Source organism: Macrobrachium rosenbergii, chromosome 13 (genome assembly GCF_040412425.1).
Source record: "Macrobrachium rosenbergii isolate ZJJX-2024 chromosome 13, ASM4041242v1, whole genome shotgun sequence".
Classification (NCBI taxonomy): domain Eukaryota; kingdom Metazoa; phylum Arthropoda; class Malacostraca; order Decapoda; family Palaemonidae; genus Macrobrachium; species Macrobrachium rosenbergii.
This window is the reverse complement of record NC_089753.1, coordinates 47,890,316-47,916,899: the sequence shown is the minus strand read 5'-3', so window position 1 is coordinate 47,916,899 and position 26,584 is coordinate 47,890,316. Positions and strand designations below refer to the sequence as shown.

The following is a 26,584-nucleotide window of genomic DNA, read 5'->3' as shown; positions in this document are numbered from 1 at the left end:
GATTGGTCCCCGGAGCAGTGGATGAGGTTCGCTGGAAGGAGGAAATCCAAGAAGGCTGCTCGTCCATCTTCGGAGGGGTCCTCTGAGGACGCCAGGTAGCTCCTTGTCTCTTCCAATGCTATTCAATTTGGCTGCTGCTTCATCTAGGGGAGAAATCACTCCTCTAAATTTGCCTGGTGCCTCGTCAATGGGGGGTTGGTATGGAGGAGCTGGGTCTGTCACAATCTCTTGAGGGCTTTCTCCATTTGCTCTGGGGGAGGGGGAGCATTATCCTCCTGGGTAAAGGGAGGTAGCCTCTGATACTCCCATCTTTTTCAGATCTTGGGGAGATCGGTGTCGGAAGCTTCAACAAGAGAGATTGTACTTTTTCGCAAGTTATGGTACAGTTTTATTTATTCTTTTATAATTTATGTAAAGTGGAAATGCTTATTATGTAGAAGAAGGATATTATGTTGTGTTGTGTTTGTATTTAGTAATGAAAAGCATTGTTTTGGCGTTTTCGTGTATATTTAATTGTAAGTATACGTGTAATAATGCTTAACTACCAGTTGTTTGTCCAGTGGTAGTCAAACGTTTGGTGTTGGCCAAAGACGAACGTGAAGGCAGTCTCGTCACAGCCTTGGTGCAGTGTAGTTCAAACTAGTAGGGACTCAAGAAAAGGGAATGCAGCCATAGTTTTTGGTGCCTTCAAATCCACTTAAGTATTCCTTTTCATCTTAAAGTTCATATAGAGAAATTCCTTTAGAAGATATGCATATCTAAATGTAAGGAGAATTTCTGGAGGTGTGCTTTGGATGACGGTTACAAAGTAGAGATTGTGTTCATGCCAATCTGATTCTAATTCAAGCTAGGAATATTGAATGTGCCATTTGAACTAACAGTAAGTTTATATCGTTTTATGTCTTAGGTTAATATACACAACACAATGCAGTGTTTTAAGTGCAAGTTGGAATAGCATGTGAGTGAAGTAACCTGGGTGTCGTAGTATGACTTAGGCTACGATTAGGTTAGTACGTTTCAAATCGCTTAGGCTATACGATAGCACTTATGATTTGAAATGCTCTACTTGTCTTGAATGAGTTGGAATAAATTGGTGCCATGACCAGGATCGCAGTGATTGGTTGTTACAATAGTGATCTGTATAGTCATAGTTTATGAAATTTTAAGGATTGTTGTCATACTTGTGTATAAAGATAAAGATGTGACTGGCTGATGGTGGCGGTCGTTTTAGAATTAGTTACATGTTTGCCTAGCCTGAAATGGATTAGTAGGATTAACTTGGTCAATCATCGCCTAGCCTACCTGAAACCTGACGTTTTGATAGTAACTCGGTGGGAATTTTAACCTTCCTTTTTATTTTGAGATCATTGTTCTTTGGATGAAGTTGAGAAAATGGCTATGGCCTATCCAGACGTATTTCGCATAGAGCGAAAGGTTGCCGTGGTAGGACATTCTCGTGTAGAACATCTAAGTCATTTTATGACAGGGTGCTGTAGTAAAAGTCATGTGAGACTAAAACAGCCCCTGTACCTGTATTATTGCACTTTTGGGAAATCAGGAGCAGTGTTCAATAACCTACTGGATCCTGTACTAGTGGCCAAGTTGACAGCATTTGCCCCAGATATCGTTATCCTGTACATTGGAGGAAACAGTATTGATGTAAATGATGATGATCCAGAATTGGTGAATAAGGTAAAAAATAAGATTTTAGGACTAGTAGAGAGACTGGAAGGCATATATAACTGTAAGGTTTTGGTGGTTAGTATAGAGATTCGTTACGCTCCTAGAAACATCCCTAGGGATAGATATTGAGCACAAAAAAATGTACTAAACCAATTATTGAAAAGAAACCGAGAAATAACTTTTATTTTCAATCAGTTTGTAGGAAGAGACTTTGCTGGTGATAGAGTGCATTTTCGATATGATAGTTATAAGATGCTGGCGAGTCACTTATGTGAAGCAGCAGATGCTTACGCTTTCAGTCAGGATGGGTTGTGCTCACGCCTACCCAGAAATTAGGTTAAGTTGGGCTAGGCGAATGTTGATTGACGCATTTCCACTTCATAAATTGTTTATTTTTTTCTCTTTTGCAAATTGTAAGGTAGTGGAGAGGAAATATTAATATAAAATTATTATATTTTAAAGTTTATGGAAAGTTTTGAGATACTTAAGTAAAATTTGATTTGAAATAAAACCCTATGTTGTACGTTGCACATGTGTAGTCAAGGGCACATATATACAATATAACCGGTAGTGATCTACCAATGATTGATTTGAAGAGTGGCCAACTTTTAAATATATTTGCTAATGCATTATATATATTTTTTGGAGTTGGCAGTTGTTATACTCTTTTAGTAATTAAGAACTTATATATTTGCTGTTGGTAAATTATAGGCTAAGATGTCTGACCTGGAAGAATTAAAGAGGAGATGCAGGGGTGGGGGGTTTAAATTCTGTGATAACTAACTGGTCAAAAAAGGTTGAAACCACTACTGTATTGATGCAGGTGATATCAATAGTATTTCTTCATTGAGAGACTCTTTGAAAGAATATTTGCAGAAAATCCAGGAATTGGATAACGAAATATTGGATCTAAGGGATCGTGGAGGACAACCTGACCAATTTATGAATCAAGCTGAATATAGCCCAAAGGTAGGCACTGAAATTCATAGACTAAACTTCTCCATCACGAGTTTTCTGTTGCCTTATAAAGCTAGTGTAAATACCCAAGTTAGACCTCAAACATTTTGATGGTGATGTATCAGGTTGGAATTCATTTTGGGAACTTTATGAAGTATCAGTGCACCAACGTACTGATTTTGAGAAAATACAGAAGTTTTCTTATTTGAAGGGCCTATTGGAAGGTGAGGCTCTGGAACTGATATCTGGTTTTAAGTTAGGTGATAAATATTTACAAGCAGTGAACTTGTTAAAAGAGGCCTATGGCAGAAAAGATGAAATAAAGTTGTGTTTAGTTAGAAAACTCTTCCAAACTGAGACTCCCAAGGCAGATGCAGAATTGCTACAAGGTTTTAGAATGCAATTCGAATGCTGCAAGATCATTGTAGAGCGAAGAGCTGGAATTGAGTGAATTGTATACCATCTTGCTCTACACCAAACTATGTAGTAGTATAAGTGAAATAATAAAACGAAGGTGTGGAGGAGATTGGCTGAAATTTGACACCTTTAAAAAATATCTTGAAGAAGAAATACACAATTTGAGGGCACTTCCACAGACTGAACCAGTAAAAGCTAATACATTAACAACGATATCTGCTTTTGCAGCAGAACAAGGGCAGTCTGAGACCGAAAAAACCATTGGTAAGGCCTAAAGAAAATACAAAGAACGCCAAGGTAAACCAGGTTAAAGGATGTGCACTTTGCGGAGGCAGTCACATAAGGACACATTGCAAATCCCGTGTAACCAGAGGAGGGAAGATAGAACAACTCAGAACTGTAGGTTTGTGTTTCATATGTGCATCCAATAAACACTTCAGTTCCGACTGTGACAGGCAAGGTTGTAATAATGGCTGCACTGTTAGACATCATAGTGTTATATGCAATCGAAACCAACCAAATAAACCTAAGGTAGGTGGGGGTACAAGTTTAAACACTCTCTGACGAATACCGGACAGGGAGATAAGACGACTTGGAAGTCAATCTTACCTACAGCCACAATAACCCTAAAGGGTAAAAGAGGTTGCATTGTGCAAAAGAGAGGTTGTTAGATACCTGTGCTGAGAGATCATTTATAAAGAAATCTGCTCTTGAGGGACTCCACTATAAAAGCAAGGGAGTTGAAAATATATCATTGAGAGGTTACTTAACTTCACAAGTTAAGGAAAATGAAATGGTGAACATCGCTGTACCTCACCTGGGTATATTAATAAATATGGATTGTATAGTGGTAGATGAGCTACCAGAATATGCAAAGAAATTCAACTTTAAGAGATTTTGATCTATCCATAGAGAAACAATCTCCTATAGAATTGTGAATAGGGGTTTTCGTCCAGCTGTAGAGAAACAGTCACCTATAGAATTGTTAATAGGGGCTGACAATGTGTACAACATCTTACATCCAGGGTTTGGGAAATTTGAAAATTTAGTATTGCTACCAACCATATTTGGTTATGTGGTAATGGGAACATGTAGTTCTCCTCCCACCAAGGAGACTCATGTTTCCATTTTAAAACTGGCAGTGGAAACAGACAACATAATTACGGCTGAAGGGGCTACTCATTTAAAGGATCCAAGGGAAGATCTTGAAACTTTATGGAGTTTAGATCATTTAGGTATTGACTGCAGTGAAATAACTGAACGGGAACAGGAAGTATTGGGGAACTTTTAGAGTACTATAACTTATTCTGAAATTGAAACAGTATGTTGTGGCATTGCCTTGGAAAGGCAATAAAAAAAGATTAACTTCCAACTTTGGGTTGGTTTTGTATAGATTAAAACAACAGTGTGTCAAGTTTCAGAAGGAAGCTCAGTATCTATTTCAAAACAGAGGAAGACTGTCATTTCTGGGCGCATCATGGTGTTAAAAAGGACAGTGCAACAACCCCATTAGGATAGCATTTGACTGTTTGGTCAGAGGGGAAAAGTGGGTTAAGCTTGAACGATTGTTTGTGGACGGGGGACCACATATAACAGCTGACCTACTCAAAGTTCTACTGCAGTTTAGGGCAAGGATATACCTTCAGAATTTGTGGAAGCAACAACTGGATTGGGATGAACAACTCCCAGACCCATTACAGAACTAATGAGTTGAGTTATCTGAAGACTTGGCAAAATGTCTTGATATTTCCTTTCGTAGGAATACTAGCCTAGGAAAGGGAAACTCCTTACATATATTCTGCGATGCCAGTGAGTTAGCATATGGTTGTGTAACCTATAGAGTTAAGAAAGAAAACTTATTTAATGGTGGCAAAGGCAAGAGTAGCGACCATTAAACCCAAAACTTGAATTGATGGCATTGCTGCTAGCAGCAAGAATGGCCAAATTTATTAAAGAATCCTTTTAGAAGGATGAGTTTGTAGAACTGTTCGTTTGGTTGGACAGTCAAGTCGCCCTAAGTTGGCTAGTATTGGAAAGTGTTCTCCCTGTATTTGTGAAAAATATAGTACAGGAAATAAACTCTTTAATTCCAGAGGTGGTCTTGTCCTTTGTGCCCACAGATGATAATCCCAGTGACTGGTTGACATGTGGGAAAAGGACAGAAATGATCTTGGATAGTTCTTTCTGGTGGCCAATAGATAGGTCATGGGTTGGTGGATCACTTATGCAGGGTAGGGAAGAGAACATTTTGGTCAATACTGTAGGGGGCAACCTGAATGGTAATACAGGCAGTCCCCGGTTATTGGTGGGGTTCCGTTTCTGAGGGTGTGATGATAACTGAAAATCGGTGATTTTGGGGCTTTTTCGGCGATTTTTGGGGGTTATCGGCGCCGAAAAGCGACGATTTTCGGTTATCAGTGCCTCTGTTAGGTATGTATCGGCACCGATAAGTGGAAATTGGTGAATTTTGGCGCCGAAAATTGCCGATTTTCGTCGCTAGACAAGCCCCATAAAACCGGATCGCTGTTAACTGAGCCTGCCATTAACCGGGGACTGCCTGTACTCACTTGCTGAATTGGAAGAGATTCAGCAAGGTTAAAAAGGTCTATAGGACCACAGCTTGGATCCTACGATTTTTGAATAATTGTAGGAGTTCAACCAATATGAAGAGGCATGGTGAATTGACCTTGGAAGAATCCCAAGAGGCAAAGAATAAGACTATTGCCATCATACAAAGGGAATTTTTCCAAGAGGAATATGAGAGTTTGATGAAGGGGTAAGAAAACCAAAACTACCTTTTGTACACCAGTTGAATCTGTATCTGGACAATGTGGTAATAAGGTGTAAGGGTTGACTAGAACACACATAGTTACCCGAACCTGCTAAGTTTCCTATACTACTGCAGAAGAGTTGCTATGTTACTCGGGTAATTATTAAAGAACATCATGATGCTAATGCTCATATGGGTGTAAATGCAACTGTGGCGAGTGCCAGGCAGGAGTTCTGGATCCCACAGATAAGGCAATTAGCTAAGAGTATATTACACCTTTGTTTCATTTGCAGGGGAGCCGCATAGGCCTAATATAGTTCCTCCGTTACCTGAGTTCAGGGTGCAATGTAAGCAACCTTTTAATACCACAGGCGTGGACTACACTGGCGCATCATGGGTTAAGGGAAAAGGACAGAGCCTTGAGAAGACTTATATCATCTTATTTATGTGCCGAATAATCAGAGGCATACATGTGGAGCTAGTTGATAACTAGTCCTGTGACTCGTTCCTCATGAGTTTTAGAAAATTCTGCAGCAGAAGAGGTTTCCTAGCACTCATGTTGAGTGACAACGCCACCACGCTTGTAGCGGCATCAGGATAACTTAAAACCACGTCAGAGAATTCCAGGGTAAAGGAACATCTATTAGATATAAAATGTAACTGGAAGTTCATTCCAGCGAGAGCACAGTGGTTTAGTGCTGTATGGGAAAGGCTGATAGGGCTTCTTAAGTCATGTCTAAAAAAAATTGTAGGCAAGCTTTGCTCAGTTTTGAGGAATTGACCTGTGTGCTGGTGGAGCTGGAAGGAATTACCAATGGCAGACCATTAAGTTACACGCCCAGGGATTTGAATCAATTTGCAGTTTTAACCCCTAACCATTTGATCCTTGGAAGAAAGCTTAAGTCCTTCACAAGAGAAGTAGTAAATTGGGGAGAGATCTCTGGTGACCCTACCTATGGACCTAGAGAGTTCACGAGAAAAGATTCCTGTATGTATCCAAGTTGTGCGATGACTTGTGGAAAAGATGGGAGAGGGAGTATTTAACAATGTTAAGAGAGACCCATTGAGTAGGAATGGTGCATGGGTCTTGGCCCAGGATAGGGGAAGTAGTCCTCATGCATGACGAGGGGCCAGGGAGCAAGTGGAAGTTGGACCAAGTGATCGTGTTACACATGGGGTGAGACAAGGTCCTAAGAATGGCTACTCTAAGAATGGCCCATAGTCAGCTCATGAGACCTGTAATTAAGTTATACCCCTTAGAGTTGTGGCAGGAAATAAGGGAAATTAATCCTGCGACAGAAGACGTTCAATCAAGCACCTGCCTGAGCAGAAGGACTGGTCAGAGAGCTGCAGAAACCAGAAAGGTATTGATAAGAACAGGACTATTGTAAATAATGTAGGCATAAGTTTTTCTTGCAGGGGAGTATGTCGAAACTTCGACAAGAGAGGTTGTACTTTTCCGCAAGTTGTGGTACGGTTTTATGTATTTCTTTTTAAATTTACGTAAAGTGGAAATGCATATTATGTAGAAGAAGGATATTATGTTTTGTTGTGTTTGTATTTAGTAATGAAAAGCATTGTTTTGGCTGTTTTGTATATTTAATTGTAAGTATATGTGCATTAGTGCTTAACTACCGGCATCGGTTGTTTGTCCGGCGGTTAGTCGAATGTGAAGGCAGTCTCGCCACAGCCTTGGTGCAGTGTAGTTCAAACTAGTAGGGACTCTAAAGAAAGGGAATGCAGCCATAGTTGTCAGTGCCTTCAAAGCCACTTAAGTATTCCTATTGCAATACACTCCCTGAACACCTGAATTAGCCCTGGTTACCCACCAGCCCAAACTACATCCCTGTAACTTTTACCCATTAATTGGGTAATTAACTGTCAACATTACCAACGTTTACAGGAAAATCTTGTCAAGATGAGTTACCTGAAACACCATTGGCAACGCTGCTGCAAGTCCCGGCCGAGCGAGGCCGGGTTCCTCAATTGCTTTCCGTTCGCCTTGTTGCATGGATGTTTCCTGCTTCAGGCAAACTTTTGGTTATTAGCCCGACCCCCGTATACTGACTTTATTGAAATTGGATAACGACTTGGGCCGTATCTTCGCCTTTTTCTCCTAGATTGTTCTTTCGCCTGCCATCGGATTTTTCTCTCCCATCTGGTCTTTGGCTCGGTTTGGACTCGCCACGGATAGTTTGGTTAAAAAGACACCCCCTTTGGATAGTGCAACTGCCTCAACCTCGGCTACAGCTACTGCGACCAAGACTGCAACTGCTGGAGATGGTGCAACCCACCGATTGTGCACAGCTTGCAAACGGAGGATGTGTAACCTCAAACATAACAGACATTCAGTTTGTATAGCATGTAGGGAGGTGCAATGTAGCTTAACTTTGAGATGTGACGAATGTAGGTCATGGTCAAAAGATCAGATGGAGGATTAGGTCATGGTCAAAAGATCAGATGGAGGATTATGTTAAACACAGAAAATCTCTAGCTTCCAAGAGCAAACATAGGTAACCAGCTGTAGAAACTCAGAGTCTAGACAAAGAAGCTTTAGAATCAGAGTTATTTAGGAAAGTTAGAGGATACATTATCAGCTAGCATGACAAATTTATTTTCTAGTTTCATGACAAAGTTATCTGAATTCAAAGAGCAAAATATGATTGCTAGGGAAATAGAAACTAACCGTTCTTTTTCAGCTCCCCTGCCTGTTCCAGAACCAGCCCTAACGGGCGCTGGGGGCCATGGAGAACCGCAAACCCCGAAGGTAGGATCTGCGGGCCCCCCCCCCGGCGCGGAGCAGGCAGTTTTAGCAGCAGTTTTCCCCCTTTCTTCGGTAGTATAAGTTCAGAGGTAAATTTAGATACAGTATAAGATTGATGCAGACGAATAGGGATAGTGAGGTAGCAAAGAGTGTAGGAGAGAAGTTGAAGTGCAGTCTTCTTTTGGGGTAGGTGCAATTAAGATTCCGGGATCCTTGTTAGATCCAGCAGTGGTTCTATTTCAGCTGCAGTCTCCTTGCAACAAAATGTTGCTAAATCTGTTGAGGAGGATTTAGATTTAGTTGTAAGTTTGTCAGGTTCAGGAAGGTTGGAGGATTTCCCTTCCTCTTCAAGAGTTCCTTTTCCTTCTGGGGAAAAACTTTTTGTCGGTTGGTGATGGTAATTCATTTGATAGGACATTAAATGTAGCAGAATATAATGCTAATTTGTTGGGTCTTTCCAAAGGGTATAGGTCATTGGTCAGACAGTGTTTTAATATAGGGTTTTCGAATATCCATGATCATGTAATGAAGAATTTTTCGGAATTCACAAATGATGTATTACAAGATTATCAAGGGGGACCAGAGTCTGTATATTTTCCTTCTCTAAAATCTATGGCCTCCTCTCTAACCTCAGATTTTTTCCTATCCTCTACTGCTTCCAAACCTTCTTCCGCTGCTCTTTCTCAACCTTTCCTTTCAGGCCACCTTTCCGGGAACATTTTGGGTGCTTTGTTAGTTCATCCGGCATCTGTGCCGTTAGCGAGTTTGTCTTCAGTGCCATCTGCAGTGAATCCTGTACCTTCTCAGGCTTCCGATCTAGTTGCTGTGGCGGTTGGCTGCACGCCTGCCTCGGAGTTTAATGTTGTGGTACCAATAGTTTCCGCAATTGCCCCGGTACCTAAGCTGTCTGGTGTTTCGTCTTCTCCTGTTTCTTTGAATTCGGTACCTTGTAATCTTCCTTTCGAAACCCTTTCGAGTTCAGTGGCCAGTTGGGACGTTCTCTACCTGCCCAACATCGTCGGCAGGAGCGCCAGTGGTGACTCCGAGTGTGGCATCTTCCTTCTTTCTTCGTTCGGTTCCTCCTTTCTCAACTTTTCCGACAGGTTCCTCTGTTCCTCCGGCCAAGGCGGTCTATGTAGGTTCAGGATTGATTTCGGGTCATCAAGGGCCCTTTCCCTCTTCTTTTTAAGTAGGGGACCTTCTGTTCCAGATCCCCAATCTCACACGGCTCTGCTACATCTGGGTTTGCGTGGTGCGGGTGTTGCGGTCTGTCCACTCTCAGGAGTGAGTGTTGTCCACCCAGGTGTGACCGACCCAGGTGTTGCGTCATCGTCTTTGGAGGGTGCAGGGGTCCGTCTTGCGCATCCAGGTGTGTCGTGTTCCGGATCATCAGGTTCAAAATTTGCTAGGGGTCAGCCTGTCTCATTTCCGGTTCTGCTTGGTTGGACCAATTCGACAAAGACTGTTCCTGTGAAGAGGAGGATCAGATACCGGAGGCTAGTTTTCCTTCGGCCAATGAGTCTGAGTACAGACGGATGTTGGACTTTATCCACTCGCTGTATCCACAGTCCAAGGCTCCGGAAGAGCCGATGCAGCATAACCAAACTATGTTCGAGTTGCTTTATGCAACAAAACCAGTGGTAGCACAGTCACCAAAGAATCTAGTCTGGTTTGGCAGGGTCGAGCAGGCTTTGAGAGGGGCTGACAATGGTTGGCATCCTTGATAGGATTCTGTAAGCAGGATTCAGCCTTGCTTCCTATTTGGAAGGGCTTTTATAGGATCGTGGGTAACCCTTCTGCGGGTGTTAGGGTGCCACTGAACGAGTCGGTAGAGGCTCTTCTATCTCAGGTTCCATCATCGAACATCCTAGTATCTATTTCGGCCAGGGAAGCCAGTATCTTGGAAGACACCTTCCGCAACCAGTCGGATGCGTTGTCACACACTATGTGGATGCTGTCCGGTCTGATGGGGTTCCCCAAACAGGATGGTTATACTCCATCAGACCCGACTCTTTTCGACAACCTCATCACGTTGGTTTCCATGGGGCTTGCACACCAGGCGAATGTTTCCACAGGATGTACTACGTTCTTCTGGAAGAAGAGGAGGGACTTCTTTCTAAACCATCTGCCTCCTCATATTCTTGACATTCACAAGAGGGCACTGCTGAGGGCTCCATTGGCACTCAGCAGCAGTTTGCGTAGAGGAAGACGTTTTGGTGATGGTCAACTTTGTGTCGTCTACCTCGGCAGTGGAGTCGCAGCAGGCCATGATCAGGGTTGCAGCGCAGAGTGCCAGATCTCCAAAGGGGTCTAGAATGTCTTTTCCTTCGAAGTGCTCTCGCTCCAAGTCTCCGAGAAGTTCTCCTAAGAAAGTACGCTTTTCATTCAAGCTTTCCAGTTCTGCCTAGGATCCGAAACCTTCCAATCATAAGAAGGATTTTCGGAAATAGGAGACATTCCCTTCGCCTGCACCTGTAGGAGGTTGCCTTCCCCCTTTCTGGGACATCTGGAAGGAGTGGGGCACGGAGAGTGGAGAGTGGAAGTCTTAAGGAAGGGTTACAGAGTCCGTTTTCACTCTCGTCTTCCGCTATCCAGCTCACCAGTGCATCTTCCCAGTTACTCCCCTTCTTCCATCAGGGGGTTAGCTTTGGTGGCAGAGATCTGAGCCCTTTTAGAGAAGGGAGCCTTAGATCCCTCTCCCACTTCTCCGGGGTTCTACAGCCGGATCTTCGTGGCCCCCAAAGCGAGGAGATCTTGGAGACCTATCATTGATCTCTCAGGTCTCAACAAGTTTGTAACCTCAACAAAGTTTCATATGGAAACTTCCCAGTCGGTGCTGGGGTCGGTCTGGAGGGAAGATAGGATGATTTCAGTGGACCTCAAGGACGCTTATCTGCAGGTTCCGATTCATCAGGAATCTCGGAAGTTCCTTCATTTCTCGGGTCCAACTGGAACATTTCAGTTCAAAGTCCTCTGCTCTGGTCTGACCACAGCACCTCAGGAATTCATGAGGGTGATGTCTCCTGTTTTGGACATATGCATCATTTGTGCTTCCGAATGAGAAGATATGTCAACGACTGGCTGGTTCAAGCTTCATTTTAAGGCTGGGCTCTGCAGGCAAGGGATTTTCTTTTGAACCCATGCCAGAAGTTAGGCATAAGAATCAATTTCGACAAGAGTTCTCTGTTTCCAACTCACGTAAAGACATACCTGGGAATGACGATTCAGATGTGTCTTTTGGGGGCTTTCCTGACAGAGGAGTGGGTTCTGGTGATTTTAAGCCAGCTGGAAACTTTCATGTTAATCAGAGTTCAACCTGTGAGCTTATGGAAAAGCCTGCTGGGCTGGATGGCCTCCCTATCCCTTCTTGTTCCAGGGTCTCGTCTCTAGATGCGCTCTCTGCAGATGTGTCTCAGGAACTGCTGGGACTTTCGAGAAGAGAATGCGTCAATAATCTTGGACGATTCTTGCCTGAAGGATCTTGGGTGGTGGTCAGAAGAACATCATCTGACCACTGGCGTAAGATTAGACTCCCCCCTTGTAGACGTACATCTGTACACAGATGCCTCAGATCAGGGTTGGGGTGCAACCCTGGAGGAATCTCAGGCTCAGTGCCTTTGGAGGGATCTGGATGGGGAGGAGTCCATAAATTACAGGGAATTAAGAGCAGTCAAGGAGGCTCTAAGTTGCTTTGCAGAACAGGTAAGCAACAAGACCGTAGCGTTTTTCTGCGACAACGTTACAGCAGTGTCGTATCTCAAAAAAGGAGGGGGGAACAAGATCACAGGTGTTGAACGATATTGCACAGAGAGTTCTCCATTGGTGCGAAGACCACACAGTTCCGCTCATTCCCAATTCGTGTCGATAAAGCTCAATGTCTTGGCGGGCGCTCTGAGTATGCCACAGGAAGTTCTTGGAAGGGAATGGACATTAGTGCAAGATGAGGTGCAACTGCTGCTCAAGAGATGGCCAGCGACGGTAGACCTATTCGCCACCAGGATGAACCAGTAGCGGATCCCATGTCCTGCGGGACAGACACAATGTTGCACTCATGGGACAACTTACAAGTTTATGGATTTCCTCTCTTCAGGATGATACAGGAAGTCTTAGCAAAACTCAGAAGCTGCAAGAACACTCAAATTGCACTCATGGGACAACTTACAAGTTTATGCATTTCCTCCCTTCAGGATGATACAGGAAGTCTTAGCAAAACTCAGGAGCTGCAAGAACACTCAAATGACCTTGGTTTGCCCATTCTGGCCCCAGAGACCTTGGTTTCTGGACCTCCTGGACCTGTTGACGGAAGTTCCAGTATTCCTCCCAGAGAAGAGAGATTTACTCAAACAGCCACATTTCCACTACTTCCACCAGAACCTCTGCGTCCTGAAGCTAGGTGCATGGAGACTGTCCAGCGAGCAGCCCGTCATGCGGAACTACCTAAAGCAGTGGCTAGACAACTGTCTTTCTGCTTAAGGAGTTCAACCAAGAAGTTATACCAGGCCAGGTGGGCAATGTATTGTGGATGGTGCCGAAAACAAGGGCATTATATTTGCGCTCGTCATTTGCGAAAGTAGCAGACTTCCTGCTATTTTTTAAGGAGAGACTTTTACTCTACAATTGCTGGATACAGGTCAGTACTGAGCAGTACGTTCCGCTTTCACCTTCTGGAACTCTCAACCAGCAAGATTCTTCATGATCTGTTAAGATCTTTTAAAATAAAGTGCCCAATTCTTCCGCTTCGGGCCCCCTCGTGGGATTTAGCGGCGGTGTTGAATTTCTTAAGATCAGCAGCCTTCGAACCTTTAGAGTCTCTTGCCCTAAGGCAATTAACTAAGAAAGTTCTATTTTTAATTGCGCTGGCTATGTCCAAGAGAATCGGAGAAATTCGGGCAGTATCCAGGACAGTCTCCTTCTCAGGAAAGATATTTTTCTTTCTTACCTACCGGAATTTGTGGCAAAGTCCGAATCTGAAATGAATCCTTTGCAAAGGGCATTCAAGTTCGCATCCGTAGAAGATTTTGTAGGAAGCGACATTTCCGTTATGCTATTATGTTCAGTTAGGGCTTTAAAAGTGTGTCTGTCTCAGACCGAGAAACTTTTGCCTTGCCCGAGAACGTTATTCGTTTCTCCTAAATGCCCTTCGCATTGGATCTCCAAGAACGCAGTCAGTTTTTTCTTTGGGAGCTTATCCAGCAGGCATCGGAAGGTTCTTCATCAACTGTGGAACCTTCGACTTCGTTTGCTCATCCGAGGGCACATACTATGAGAGGAATGGCAACATCTTCGGCCTTCCTTAGAAATTATTCGGTGTCGGCGATTTTAGAAGCGGCCACTTGGAAGTCGGTGTCGGTCTTCACCACCTTTTACCTCAGGGATATCCAATTTTCGTCGGAGAAGCGTTACTTGCTGGGTCCTTTCATGGCGGCCAACACGATCTTGTAAATGCATGATAAGGTCGGGGGGTGCGGAAGGTAGGTATTCAAGCTAGTCTAGGAATTTGGAATTCTCCATTGATGAGGATTCATAAGGGGAACATTAGGCAGGACATTAGCACGATGAAACTAGGCTGAGCCAGGTTGATTGCATCTTTTCTCCAGAACTGCCCCCTTCTGCACAGATGTCAGCTGCAACATACAGTGAACCCAAAGAGACTGCACATTCAACTTCTCCTCCATACATGCGAGGCTATAATAGCCACATGGGAGGTTCATCGTACCCCTCCATACATGAGAGTGCTTTGATTAACCACATGGGAGGTTCATTGTACCCCTTCATACATGAGAGTGCTTTGATTAGCCACATGGGAGGTTCGTCGTTCTCTGCTACTCATGGGAGGCTGTGATTAGCCACATGGTAGGTTGATTTTTTGCTCCTCTCTATCCATGAGGAGGTTTGAATACCACATGAGAGATAGCTCGACTCAGACAGTACCGAGACTTGAGACTGACGTCAAGGGTACTCTCTCTACAGGCATCCTCTCCTGCCGAGTGGTTAACCAGGTGAGGATATGTGCATATAGGCAGAGTAGGTGAATACAGTAATGAGTTACCTGCCTTCCCGTGTGGCAGGTTGGGCTGAAATTAGATTGATCCCACCTCCTTAAAATTTTGTTAATCGGGCTAGTTCAGGTGTTCAGGGAGTGTATTGCAATATGAAGTTTTCATAATAAAACTAATATTGTAATACTTCCCTGAACACCTGAATGATTCCCACCCTCTTCCCCACTTCAATTTGATTAGTGAATTACGCAACTGGGGAACCTACCCTCGCTCAGCTGGGACTTGCAGTTCTTCTTTGAAGGGGTGGGTAGAGCTTTCGACTGGCACGCTTTTGGCCCAGCGTTTGACTCTCTGAGCCGCCAATGAAGAATTAGAGGAATTTATTTCTGGTGATAGAAATTCATTTCTCGTCATAATGTGGTTTGGATTCCACAATAAGCTGTAGGTCCCGTTGCTAGGTAACCAGTTGGTTCTTAGCCACTTTAAAAATAAATCTAATCCTTCGGGCCAGCCCTAGGAGAGCTGTTAACCAGCTCAGTGGTCTGGTTAAACTAAGATATACTTTAGCAGCGTTGCCAACGGTGTTTCGGGTAACTCATTTTGACAAGATTTTCCTGTAAGCGTTGGTAATGCTGACAGTTAATTACCCAATTAATGGGTAAAAGTTATGGGGATGTAGTTCGGGCTGGTGGGTAATCAGGGCTAATTCAGGTGTTCAGGTAAGTATTACAATAATATTAGTTTTATTATGAAAACTTAATTTTCATATTAAAGTTCATTTAGGGAAATTCCTTGAGAAGATATGTATATCTAAATGTAAGGAGAATTTCTTGAGGTGTGCTTTGGATGAGGGTTACGAAGTAGAGATTGTGCTCATGCCAATCTGATTCTAATTCAAGCTAGGAATATTTAATGTGACATTTGAACTAACAGTAAGTTTATATCGTTTTATGTCGTAGATTAATATACACAACGCAATGCAGTTTTAAGTGCAATTTGGAATGGCATTTGAGTGAAGTAACCTGGGTGTCGTAGTATAAGACTTAGGCTACGATTAGGTTAGTATATTTCAAATCGCTTACTATGAGATTCACAGCTGGTGTTCTGGTGTTTTTCTGGAATAAAATTTTATCAACGTACCTGACAAAGATGACACTTTGTCACAGGGTATCTTACATCCCTACCTAATTTTCGACTGTATTCTGTATTACGAAAGTTGCATAATTCTGATAATGGTAAGAGTAACACCGATTTCTTGTAGACATCGCCAGCAAACTCAGAGGAATGTCTTTCGAAGATATAATGATGTAACTTATGGTGTCATTAACTTGCCTCCTTCTCGATGGATAATTGGCTATTCGTGAAAAAGTCTCAACCTCTGGCAACAATGAAATACAACCAATATTCCTTGTTTACACTGTAGTAGTGGTAGTAGTAGTGGTAATAGTATCTAGGATTTATGCCATGAGGTCGAGTGCTAGAATCCTTGAAGAAAAGGGTTTCCACAAGTAATCTGAGAAATTACTTTCTGCAGCAGCTTTTTTGTGAGGTATACGTGTTTTTTCAAATATTTCTTTACACTTTTCTCTGCAAAATGACAATTATAGCTGACATACTGTCATAAAAGATAAGAACTAAAACCAACAGCAGTCCCTGGGTATATTTATGAGCAAATAAATAAAAAAGATGTCATGGGATAGAGAGGGGCAATACATTCCCCATCAAGTCACAAGGCACACTAATCTCCCCTCTGTCCTTTGCTGAGCTACACAGTTGCCATAAGTCATTATCGACCATTGAAGTGCTGTGAACATCTTTCCCACTAAATTCATCCAAATCGATGGCGTGTAATAGTAATACTCATTTGAGTTAGCCCGTCCATCACTCACAACCTGTTATAGATACTCATGTGATGATGCCCATCCTTTAAGGGTTAAGCAACGCCTGAATTTATGCAATATATACTTGTATTTTTATAAGATAATGTATACACACTGTAACCTGTAAGTAATCCCTAGAAGTTCATTCATATAGTAACAGAAGAACATATTCTGTTCAAGTCTATTCTCATTCAGTTAAATATAGATGAAGAATGTAACTCCCTAAATTGAAATTGATTTACAGATTACTTTAGCAACCAAGATGACTTTGGTACTTAGTCATTACCTTCCAAACTGTTGGTATAGGCTATTAAAGGAAAAAGCTAGGGATCTAAGTTGGTTAAAATGAAGTTTATCATATGTTTTATTAAAAAGTATATTATAAATTTGTTATTCGTTCTTAGTAGTTGCTGGAGCCCCTCCAGTCAGTTTTAGGGGGGGAACCGGGAATAATTTTTTTTACGCCATCTGTGACCATGGTAATTGTGATGCCAGTTAAGCCCTCTTGGGGGTCTTTTGGCTCCAGGTCAAGAGCCCCTTTCCTTGGATCCATGATTCGTCAGTGCACCCTTCTATTGCTCTTGGTATTGACGTATGGTGTTTCTTCATCCCTATCCTTCAACATTCTCCACTGGAGAGACTGAAAAGGATATTTGGAAGACCTAAAACTATCTCTGCGTCAACTTGTTTAGAAGAGGTTAATTCAGTGCAGTTTTGTCTTTCTTGAAGTGCTCATATGCTTCGAGGAGCCAGTGCTAAACCTACCCAGCACTAACTTAGCCACCTGGATGGTTTATCTTCCAGATATGTCCAGATAAGAAGGGTGTGTGGAGTCCTCTGGAGTCTCTTAGGTTTGTGTATGAGGTAACCTGTAGTGATCATCCACTTGGCCCTGTTAGCTTGACTTCTGAGTCAGATGATTTTTAATTTTCATCTCATTCATCCATTTCCAAGAATTATGACTACCACTTCCTCATTTCCTCTTTGACTGGTTTGAGTGTGGTTCAGATGCCTTCAACTGTGGGAGAAATCCACTTTATTTTTCTTTGTTTTGAACCAGAGCTAGATTGGTAGGACCTGGTGTTTGTGTCACATCAAGGGTTATCTGATTCCTCTCTCCAATGCCAGCCTGCTAGAAGGCTTGGCACCTCATTTAACTTAATGTCCATAGAACTGGCTTTCATGTTTTGCAGTGAGGGAAAAGACATGAATCCCACTAGTGTAGTGTACACAACTCAAAGTTGCTCTGGATCCTTGTTTAGGTAGAACTTTCAGTTCAGGAACTGAGGGTAGGAGTTGGACTGACAGGCTTCTTTTCTCTTTCTACCTAGTGGACATTTACAGGCCCTAGGACTCCTTTACATTGTCTCTATAGTGGTTCTGAAATTTTTGTTTAGCTATCCCAGCTCCTTGGGACAGGTTAGCATTTCACTTAAGATTCATGTTTGGTCTTAAATTTGCAGCTATAACAGATGACTGGTCTCTTCCCTTCCTTTGCTGCCTTCCTAGCTGTCAAGAGCCTGATGAGTTCCCACTTATCCTCATTACACAGGGTGGGTGTAGAACTTTATTATTCATCACTTATATGGTAAAATCTGCTGCCTGGTGGATTTTCCATACTTTTGACAGTATTCCCTGAACCCATCTTAGACTATGTTTGATGTAGTGAACCAAACTATGGCACAGGGTTTTATAAGCCTAATGCATCAGGTATGCCAGTTACAAGTAAGCCTCCCCCTTTTCATGTACCTGATGAGCAAACTAGAATTTCCTGTTGGTGGTGGAGCATCTCATCATTCTCTTGCTTTAGGTACAGACCACATATATAGTATGTGGCAGAGGTTTGTAACCTCATGTTCCAGTCTCCTTCAGAACTGTACCTGTCAAGTTTTGTAAGACCCATCCTCTTGACCTAAGGATTGAATCTCCCAATAAAAGGATGAGATTTGTTTAGTCATAGGAACAAAATACACTTTTTTTTAAAGTAAGATGCATTTGCTGAATCTTGGGCCTGTTACTCATTGCAGTAAGAAAAATTGCAAAGTACGTACTTTACTGAAATATTCGGGGCTTAAGGTCAAATTTTCTTGATCTCCAGAATTGTGACTGTCACTACGATTTGATGTTTTTATCCGAGACTCTTGTAAGTAGTAACAAGTCAAAGGTTGCATTTTAAATCCCTGGGTTTGATGCCCTGATTTGATTTATCATCGTAACATCCCACATGCGCAAGGTATGGCTGTATACACTTAGTCCGGACGACCTATTTATCATCAGAAAAATTTGGATATAGCTGCCATGAAGTCCTTTGTTTTAAAATTTTCAGTAAGTTCTACAATGTTCATGTATTTGCTGTTTACAGTACCACAATCCAAACATCAACAATTTTATATATGACTTTTCTGGAAAGGGTTAGTATGGCTCAGTCACAGGATTCAAAAGCTTCATTTGTTATTTGTGGAGACTGTAATGCAAAGCACAGTGAGTGGCTTAATTCAAATTCCACAGATCAGTATGGCTGGTCTGCTCTTGAGTTCTGTGTATCCTCTAATTTTGTCCAGCTAATTGAGGAACCCACTCACATTTCTGGTAATAGATTAGACCTGATACTCACGAATGTTCCAGCTGTTGTGAAGTCCAAGGTCTGTGAATATATGGGCATTTCTGATCGTTGCGCCATTGAGATGGACAATATCTGTCAATCAGTATACAGTAAACCCCCCGTATTCACGGGGGATGCGTACCACGCCCCCGCGAATAGCTAAAACCAGCGAATACTTAGAATCCTTGTAAAAACACTTAGAACTGCCTATTTTGATAGTTCAGACACACAGAAAACAAACTAAAAATGCTTATACAGGTATTATCCTACTTACAATGGGGTTAAGCTCCAAAAAAATCATTGTTTGTTGGAAGAAACGTAAGAAATACCAAAATGTATCTCCAACATAGCCTAGCCTATACTAGGGTATTCAGTACCATGTACTATATACATATATGGTAGCCTAGCCTACTCTATAAAATATATTCTTTACATACACAGGATAGTAATTATTAACATCAACTAATTCTGGAGGTTCATGCACAGTGACTTATGATAATTCAGTACAAAGAGAAATTGAATAACAAACAAGAATTAGCGTAGCCTACACTATGGCATATTGTATACATACATGGTAGTGTAGCCTACATTATACTGTACTCTATATTTGCATATCGTATTATACAAACGTCAACATAACGACTATGCATCTCTTCCATGGATCTTTTAAAATGTTATGCCTTAATTCACTGTATCCAGTAATATTGCATATATTCTTATATTGCTTTTGTATTAAAAATTGCGTTCATAGCAATCAGTGTTTTGGTTTGGAAATGTTTACACGGTGTTTATTTTTCATACTTTTAGTTACTGTAAATGAATCTCTATAGAGTCTAGATACTTAGTTATAAGGGGCAAGGTTATTTTTCATTATACGAAGTGTTTTTAAGTCGAAATATAACTAAAATACGTCTCGTTGTGAAATTAATTTAACTATTATTTTCGTTAATAGATGACGATTAACGATGGCCATTTGGGGGCATTTGTTTTGTGTAAAAAAAATTCAAGATTCCATTTGCTATATTTTCACTTGATTTCATCATAATACAAGCTTTATGTATTTATCGTTTATCGGCGTAAAAATAGCAGTAATGTGTTCTTTCATACCCAGTAGTTTTGATTAAAATACTCTCTCCCATTTTAATTACGATCGAGTTTAACCCATGTTGCCGATGCACGATAATTCACAGTATAGTTATTAGCAGCTTGAACATTGTTTTCTCAGCTTCAGCTACAACTTGCAGCTTAAATTTAGTAGTATATTTCCTTGCTGATCTTTTATCCATACCGAATAAGGGTATAATGTAAAAATATATCAGTCCTATTGTACTTAACAGAGCCTCGATGGCCAGGTCTGTAGAGCAGCAGCTTCGGACTTCATAGAATTCTGTGGCGCGGGTTCAAATCCGCAGCCGACCGGTCAGAGAGGCGGACACTTTGCTATCCGTGTAGACATCCCGGGATTATGTATGTAATCAACAGATAGGTTTGCTAAAAGCAAATGGGTGTTACAGACTAATACACCCACAAACAAAGCCACTCCAGCATCTTCTAAAAACTTAATAATTCAACACATAAAAGAAGTTGTCATAGGATTACCCTAGCTACTGTATTTTTATGAAGTGTACTTGCATGAAATTTTATGAAAATGTCTTATTACAGGGTGTTTTGCCTGTGGAATGGACACTGGTTTCAGAGTGTATAACTGTGATCCACTGAAAGAAAAAGAAAGACAAGATTTCTCAGATGGAGGAATTGGTTATGTTGAAATGCTCTTCCGATGCAATTACCTAGCTCTCGTAGGTGGAGGCACGCATCCAAAGTATCCCACAAACAAAGGTAAGTGTTTCATAAATTGATAACCTTTATTCTTGATTTTGTTGTACTGTATTGGGTCACAATTGGAATATGGCAGTATTTAGTTCCCTCTGTTTTGTATCCTTAGTATTACTTAGTCTCTATAAGTCATACACTTAAAAATCATAGATATACTGCGACTTTCTTTGGAGAGGCCAACTAAAGAAGAATGAATTTTTACTAATTTCAAAATGTAATTAAAGGCTGTTAAGTAGGTTTATCTTGTGGTCTCTCTTGTGAAACAAAGGTAGTGAACACAAAATGGTTGCTGGGGTTTTTGCAACAATTGTTCATATAACATTATATTTATTGTTACCCCAGTACTCACTGTATGTCAGTTAGAGATTAAACCAATCTCACTACTGTGGTCAAATGATTGTAATGTTTTTGATATGTGTATAATGTTTATATTTTCTGGTTTTTTGTGTAGTCCACAGGGAAATGTACTTCTTGTTTGTAGAAATTTTTTCTTTATTCTGAAGTGCTTTGATAGCCACACACAAACTGGTTTGTCTTTTAGCAATACTACCTATTTGTCTTTTCATTCAAGTATCCCAGGTTTTTCTGGCTGTAAACAACAGCTGTATTTTTTGCTTAGGAAAATCATCCAAAATAAGCAAACATATCCTTGCTTATGAAGATTTTCTTCATTTTATTACTGTGATATTTTTACCTTTCAGGTGTCACGCATTTTCATGTTAGTTAAAATGTATTGTTTTGATAATGGCTTTGACAGTTATGGTGTGGGATGACCTTAAAAAGAAGCACGTGATTGAATTAGAGTTTGCGTCAGATGTCCGTGGAGTGAGGTTACGAAGGGACCGCATTGTTGTTATCCTTGATACAATGATCAAGGTGTACACATTTACATCAAATCCCCAACAGCTTCATGTTTTTGATACAGCAAATAACCCCAAAGGTGAGTTTGATGTAATTGGGCTTTACATTCATATTGAAATGCATTGAAATTACATTGATTTTTTTGTTTTCTTAATGAACAAGAAATTTATGAAAGCTTAACCTCACAGTCCCAGCTAAATATATATTAAGCATTCCCTTAGACCAGGCTAAATTTAAGGATGGCCAGTTTAAAAAAAAGGTTTATGTATCTTCCAAGGGAAGTTGAAAGTGAATATTTCCAACCCTGTGCGGGACCTCTATTCCAAAAGACAGTCGTAAAAATGTGCTAATTTTACCAAGTTATAATTGTTTTTTCTAATATTTGTTTATTTTATTTTGCAAAATTATAATTATAGCTCACACAGTATCAAAACAAATAAGAACTAAAATCAGTGACAAATTCTGGGTTTAGTTATTGTAAAATATTTACGAGATGTCCTGGGTTTGGGAGCTGCACAAGCTGCAATACATTCCTTCATGACATCTCAAGTCAAACTGATCTCCCTTTGTCCCCTACTGAGCTACTACAGTTGCTGTGTAAGAGTTGCCAGAAGTCATTTATGGACCATGGAAGTGATCTGAACACTTTTCCTGCAAAATTTGTTCAGACTGTACAGTGTGAAATCTTGAACATATATGTGTTACCCGGAATCCACCCCAAAGCTATAAGTAAACATATACTGTATATATTTCACCCGACCACAAGGGGTTAACTTTGTCTAATGTGGTCAGTGGATTTCGTAAAGATTGCATTCTTAATTTCAAGTACAGTTTTGATTTGTTTCGTCAGGAACCTGTTACATAATCATGTAATGTCTTATTTCCATGGGTCAAGAAATACCCAGTCACACTAACTTATCCCACTCAAGACTGAATGGCCCAGATGTAGAGACATTGTCATTCTTCCCTTGAATTTCCAGAGGCATTTTCTCATGTGCTGTCATCTCTGTTTTTCCATTATTTTAAATTAATTATATTCATTCATTTCATAGGTGATCTTTTTTTTGTTTGATGATTTTGTGTTTATTCATAATTGTGGGTTTTTGGTAGTATATTGATGGGAACCAGCTGTTTTTGCCTTCCCCTTAACGGTTACTGTGAGTAAAGTATTTTTTCCTTCACATTTTGTTTTCCAGTTAAGAGTTTTACTTGTATTACAGTAATTGTGTTTTCATTCAGTCCTTCAGTTTGACTTTTCTTTCAAGCTGGTTTTCTTGTTTATTTGTAATGGCTTGAGGTTCATTGGGGATTTTTGAGCTTTACAGTTTTCTTGGTTAAGGATTTTGTGAATAGCAACTTTAACCTTTGGCTGGCAGAGTTTAGAATCATGAGAATATAAACGCACCAAATAGAGGCCTTAATTTTTGATAGAGTAGATTTGATGCGCATTGTGTATAAATAATGTTGAGAGGTACAAAACATGCAGATACACTTGAAGAAAGTGGATAGTGTAGTGTCTTAATTCAGAAAGTTGACTGATACTTCATGCTGAAGTTCTGCTATTGGGAGCTTAGAATCATTCTGCCTCTGAATAGTAACCAGATGTACCACAGACATACCAGATTTGGAAAGGTGCCAAGTCCATGCAAACTTTGGATTGCAAAAAAACAGGTTAATAGTTTAATAAAGTAAAAGTTTGTAAAAGTAAGTGCAGTTGGACAAGTGCATGCAAGTAGGTTGTGGTGTTTCACTTATATCGGTGCAAAATTGAATGAAAAAAAAGTACTATGTAAAAAACTGTTGGCAAAGAGTGGGAGTAATGCATTTGGGTGGAACTACAGGTCAAATAGGGTAAATTGTCAATTTTTAAAATCAGTCAGAACTTTGTTTTAAAGTTAGAAGTATTTTTTTACATATTTGTGGGTTGGGTTTTGAATGATTTTAAGAATTTTTTCTATGTGCCATCAAGGATTTTAGAAGTAGTTCCCTCTTCCATTGAGTAGTAGTAATGGATGGTAAATGTTATTTTAAAATTATATGTTTTGTGATAGTTTTTTGTTTTTTTTATGAAATAGACATTCATTTCCATTGGAAATGTTTAGTTAGCACATTTCACCCTGTAAGTGTAATCATAATCAGTGATAACAGTAGTGAAATGGGATTTTTGGATTAGGAAATGTGAAAACTATTTGAGTACAAGGTTATATTCTAACTGAACCCAGCTCAACATGGGATCCAGTTTTTAATTGGCCATTGAAAGAGAAAAATTATTTGTTATAGTCTATTAAAGACTTCAGTAGCTACTGTACTGCTTTCAAGTTTATTGGTGGGGAGATCACCATATGAAGGTGAAAGTTCTTGATAGAAATAATCCTTGGAGGGGAGAACTACAATGCTCAAAAACAAATAATTGATACCCTTTCCACATGAGCAAGTGACTCTTTGTTTTATAAGGTATTTCTTCTATGGAGGAGATGACCTTCCTTCAACACTTAATGTAGAGGGGTCGCCATATTTTTGGCAATTTTGTGTGAATGGTCACCCACTTCAGAGTGAAGTATAGTATAAGGCTATCTAAAGGAACTATTTTTATGTATGAGACATAAGATTTTTATATGCCACTGTTTTGATGTTTTTAGCCATATCCTATGAAAAAAACATAATAAAAGTAAATTTTTTTCCTTTTAAATCTTCCATGTGCTTTAACATTAGAAGTGCTATGCTAATACTGCTTTTTTTTCAGGCTTGTGTGTACTCTGCCCTAACAGCAACAACTCCCTATTGGCTTTTCCTGGCCCTCGTGCTGGTCACGTGCTCATCATTGACCTTGCTGATACAGAGAAATCTCCTCTTGACATCATGGCACATGACTCCCCTCTTAGTTGTATAGGTATCATGTGCATATGGCTGGGTTTTGACTTAATATTTCATAAAGCATATTGTATTACACTGTATTTTGATGAGCTGATTAAAATGACTTGTTAATTGACTGCTGATTGCAGGTATTAAACCTGTCATCATTCATTACCATTTTGTGGTACAGCACTCTGCGTATTTGGTTTGGTCAGTGGGTTGGCTATAGAGTTCCTTCCAAAATAAATAATGTCTATGAGCATATTGTTGTGGGGTTTGTATTAATCTTTTTTTCCAGTTACATGTGATAATTTTGCTAATTAAAGTATGATTTTCAGCACTTAATCTCCCTGGGACAAAGTTAGCTACAGCCTCAGAAAAAGGAACTTTGATTAGAATTTTTGATACAGCAAATGGCCAGCAACTGAATGAACTCAGACGAGGTGCTAATGTGGCAACTATTTATTGGTAAGTATCTCAGTGTGGTACAAGTTGTCTTTTTATTATAGTTGTGTGGATTTAGTAATGGCTTTTGCCAGTATTGCTCCATGGAAGTTCAACAGTAGATTTGTACTGATGTTGCATTAAAAGCTATTGAGGGTCAAGTTTTACACTTAAATAAGAACATGTTTTGTATTCAGTTTTTCTCAGTTCTCTGCTTTATAATAAATAATAGTAACCAATAAAAAATGAGATAAGTAACCTACTTTATGGAGGTGCTGATCAGAAGTGAAGCTTGTATGCCTGTGCAGTTGTGTGAAATATAATAAAAATCATGCTGGGAATTGTATTTTACAACCAGAAATAAGCAAAAGGCATATGAAAATATAAAAAAGCTCCCTGTGAAACTCAGAAATATTTTTATTGATATAATTATACAATGTACGGCTAAATTAGATGACACTAATGCTTATTATTTAAAAAATTGCTCTTCACTAACATTATTTATTTGTGCATACGTTGTTTATTTGTGGATAGAAACTTTCCATGCTCTTCTGATGATAGTTGGTTTAAATTTAGATAGTGAGTCATGTTAGATTAAATATTTTTGCTCTCCTTTGGAGATAGACAAAACATTAAGGTTTTCTATTTTGTTTGGAAATAAGATCGATATTTTCATACAAATGTACAAATTGCTTCACAAAGACATCCCTTTACTCATGTTGTTGAATAGACTGTTACAATTATAAGTTACCTTGTTACTGTCATTGATTAGCAGTGGAGTTGGATAGACTGATTCTTAGGTAAAAGTTCCCGTCCTCACCTACTAGCCATTTTAATTCTTTACCTCAGATTTCTATAACGTACCCCACACTCCTTATTCCCCATGTCTATGTAAGGCGGCCTTTAACATTCCTCATTTTCATTTCATGTTTTCTTTCCACTTGTGCTGGATAAGGACATTTAGTTACCTGTTTTGGATTATAACTGGGTTACATTGTCGTGGAAGGATATTTCTATAACCATTTACGATTGTAACTCGTCAGTAATAGCAATAGTAACCAGTTTCCCCACAGTGTAGGTCCATTGTTTTTGTAGACTTGTAAACTATACTGTTGGATGATACCAATCATTCAAATCTTGTTGTATTATATTTCAGCATTAACTTCAGTCATGACTCTTCATTGTTGTGTGTTTCAAGTGACCATGGTACTGTGCATGTATTTTCAACAGAAGATGAAGACAAGAAAAATAAGCAGTCTAGGTGAGTTCATGGTCAAGTTTTGTAAATGGAACTGACATACATTATATTTGCAAGTTATTTAATTGGATTTTATTCCATGCTTACTTTTAATTGATCAGTTTGAATGTGTATACAGTGTACAAACCTCAAGTTTTACTTATACCTCAGTAGACAAAAGGAAACTACAATTCATTTTCTTTGGTAAGCATTCGATTTCTCTTAGCTGGTGTCCCTTTGCTCCCAGCAAAATTGACAGTTGGCCTTGTTATTGCAGTGTG

The 26,584-nt window shown here is 40.2% G+C and overlaps 1 protein-coding gene across 2 annotated transcripts in view; it reads left to right on the top strand.

Annotated features, from left to right (window-relative positions):
• The window catches only part of LOC136845275 (WD repeat domain phosphoinositide-interacting protein 3), a 38,580-nt gene that overhangs the window by 2,610 nt on the left and 9,386 nt on the right, over positions 1-26,584 (top strand). For both annotated transcript variants that reach the window (XM_067115425.1, XM_067115424.1), the window contains exons 2-6: positions 20,735-20,911; positions 21,666-21,848; positions 24,513-24,659; positions 24,961-25,090; positions 26,223-26,327. In XM_067115425.1, the coding sequence (XP_066971526.1) occupies positions 20,735-20,911; positions 21,666-21,848; positions 24,513-24,659; positions 24,961-25,090; positions 26,223-26,327 (742 nt within the window). The remainder of the gene's footprint in view (positions 1-20,734; positions 20,912-21,665; positions 21,849-24,512; positions 24,660-24,960; positions 25,091-26,222; positions 26,328-26,584) is intronic.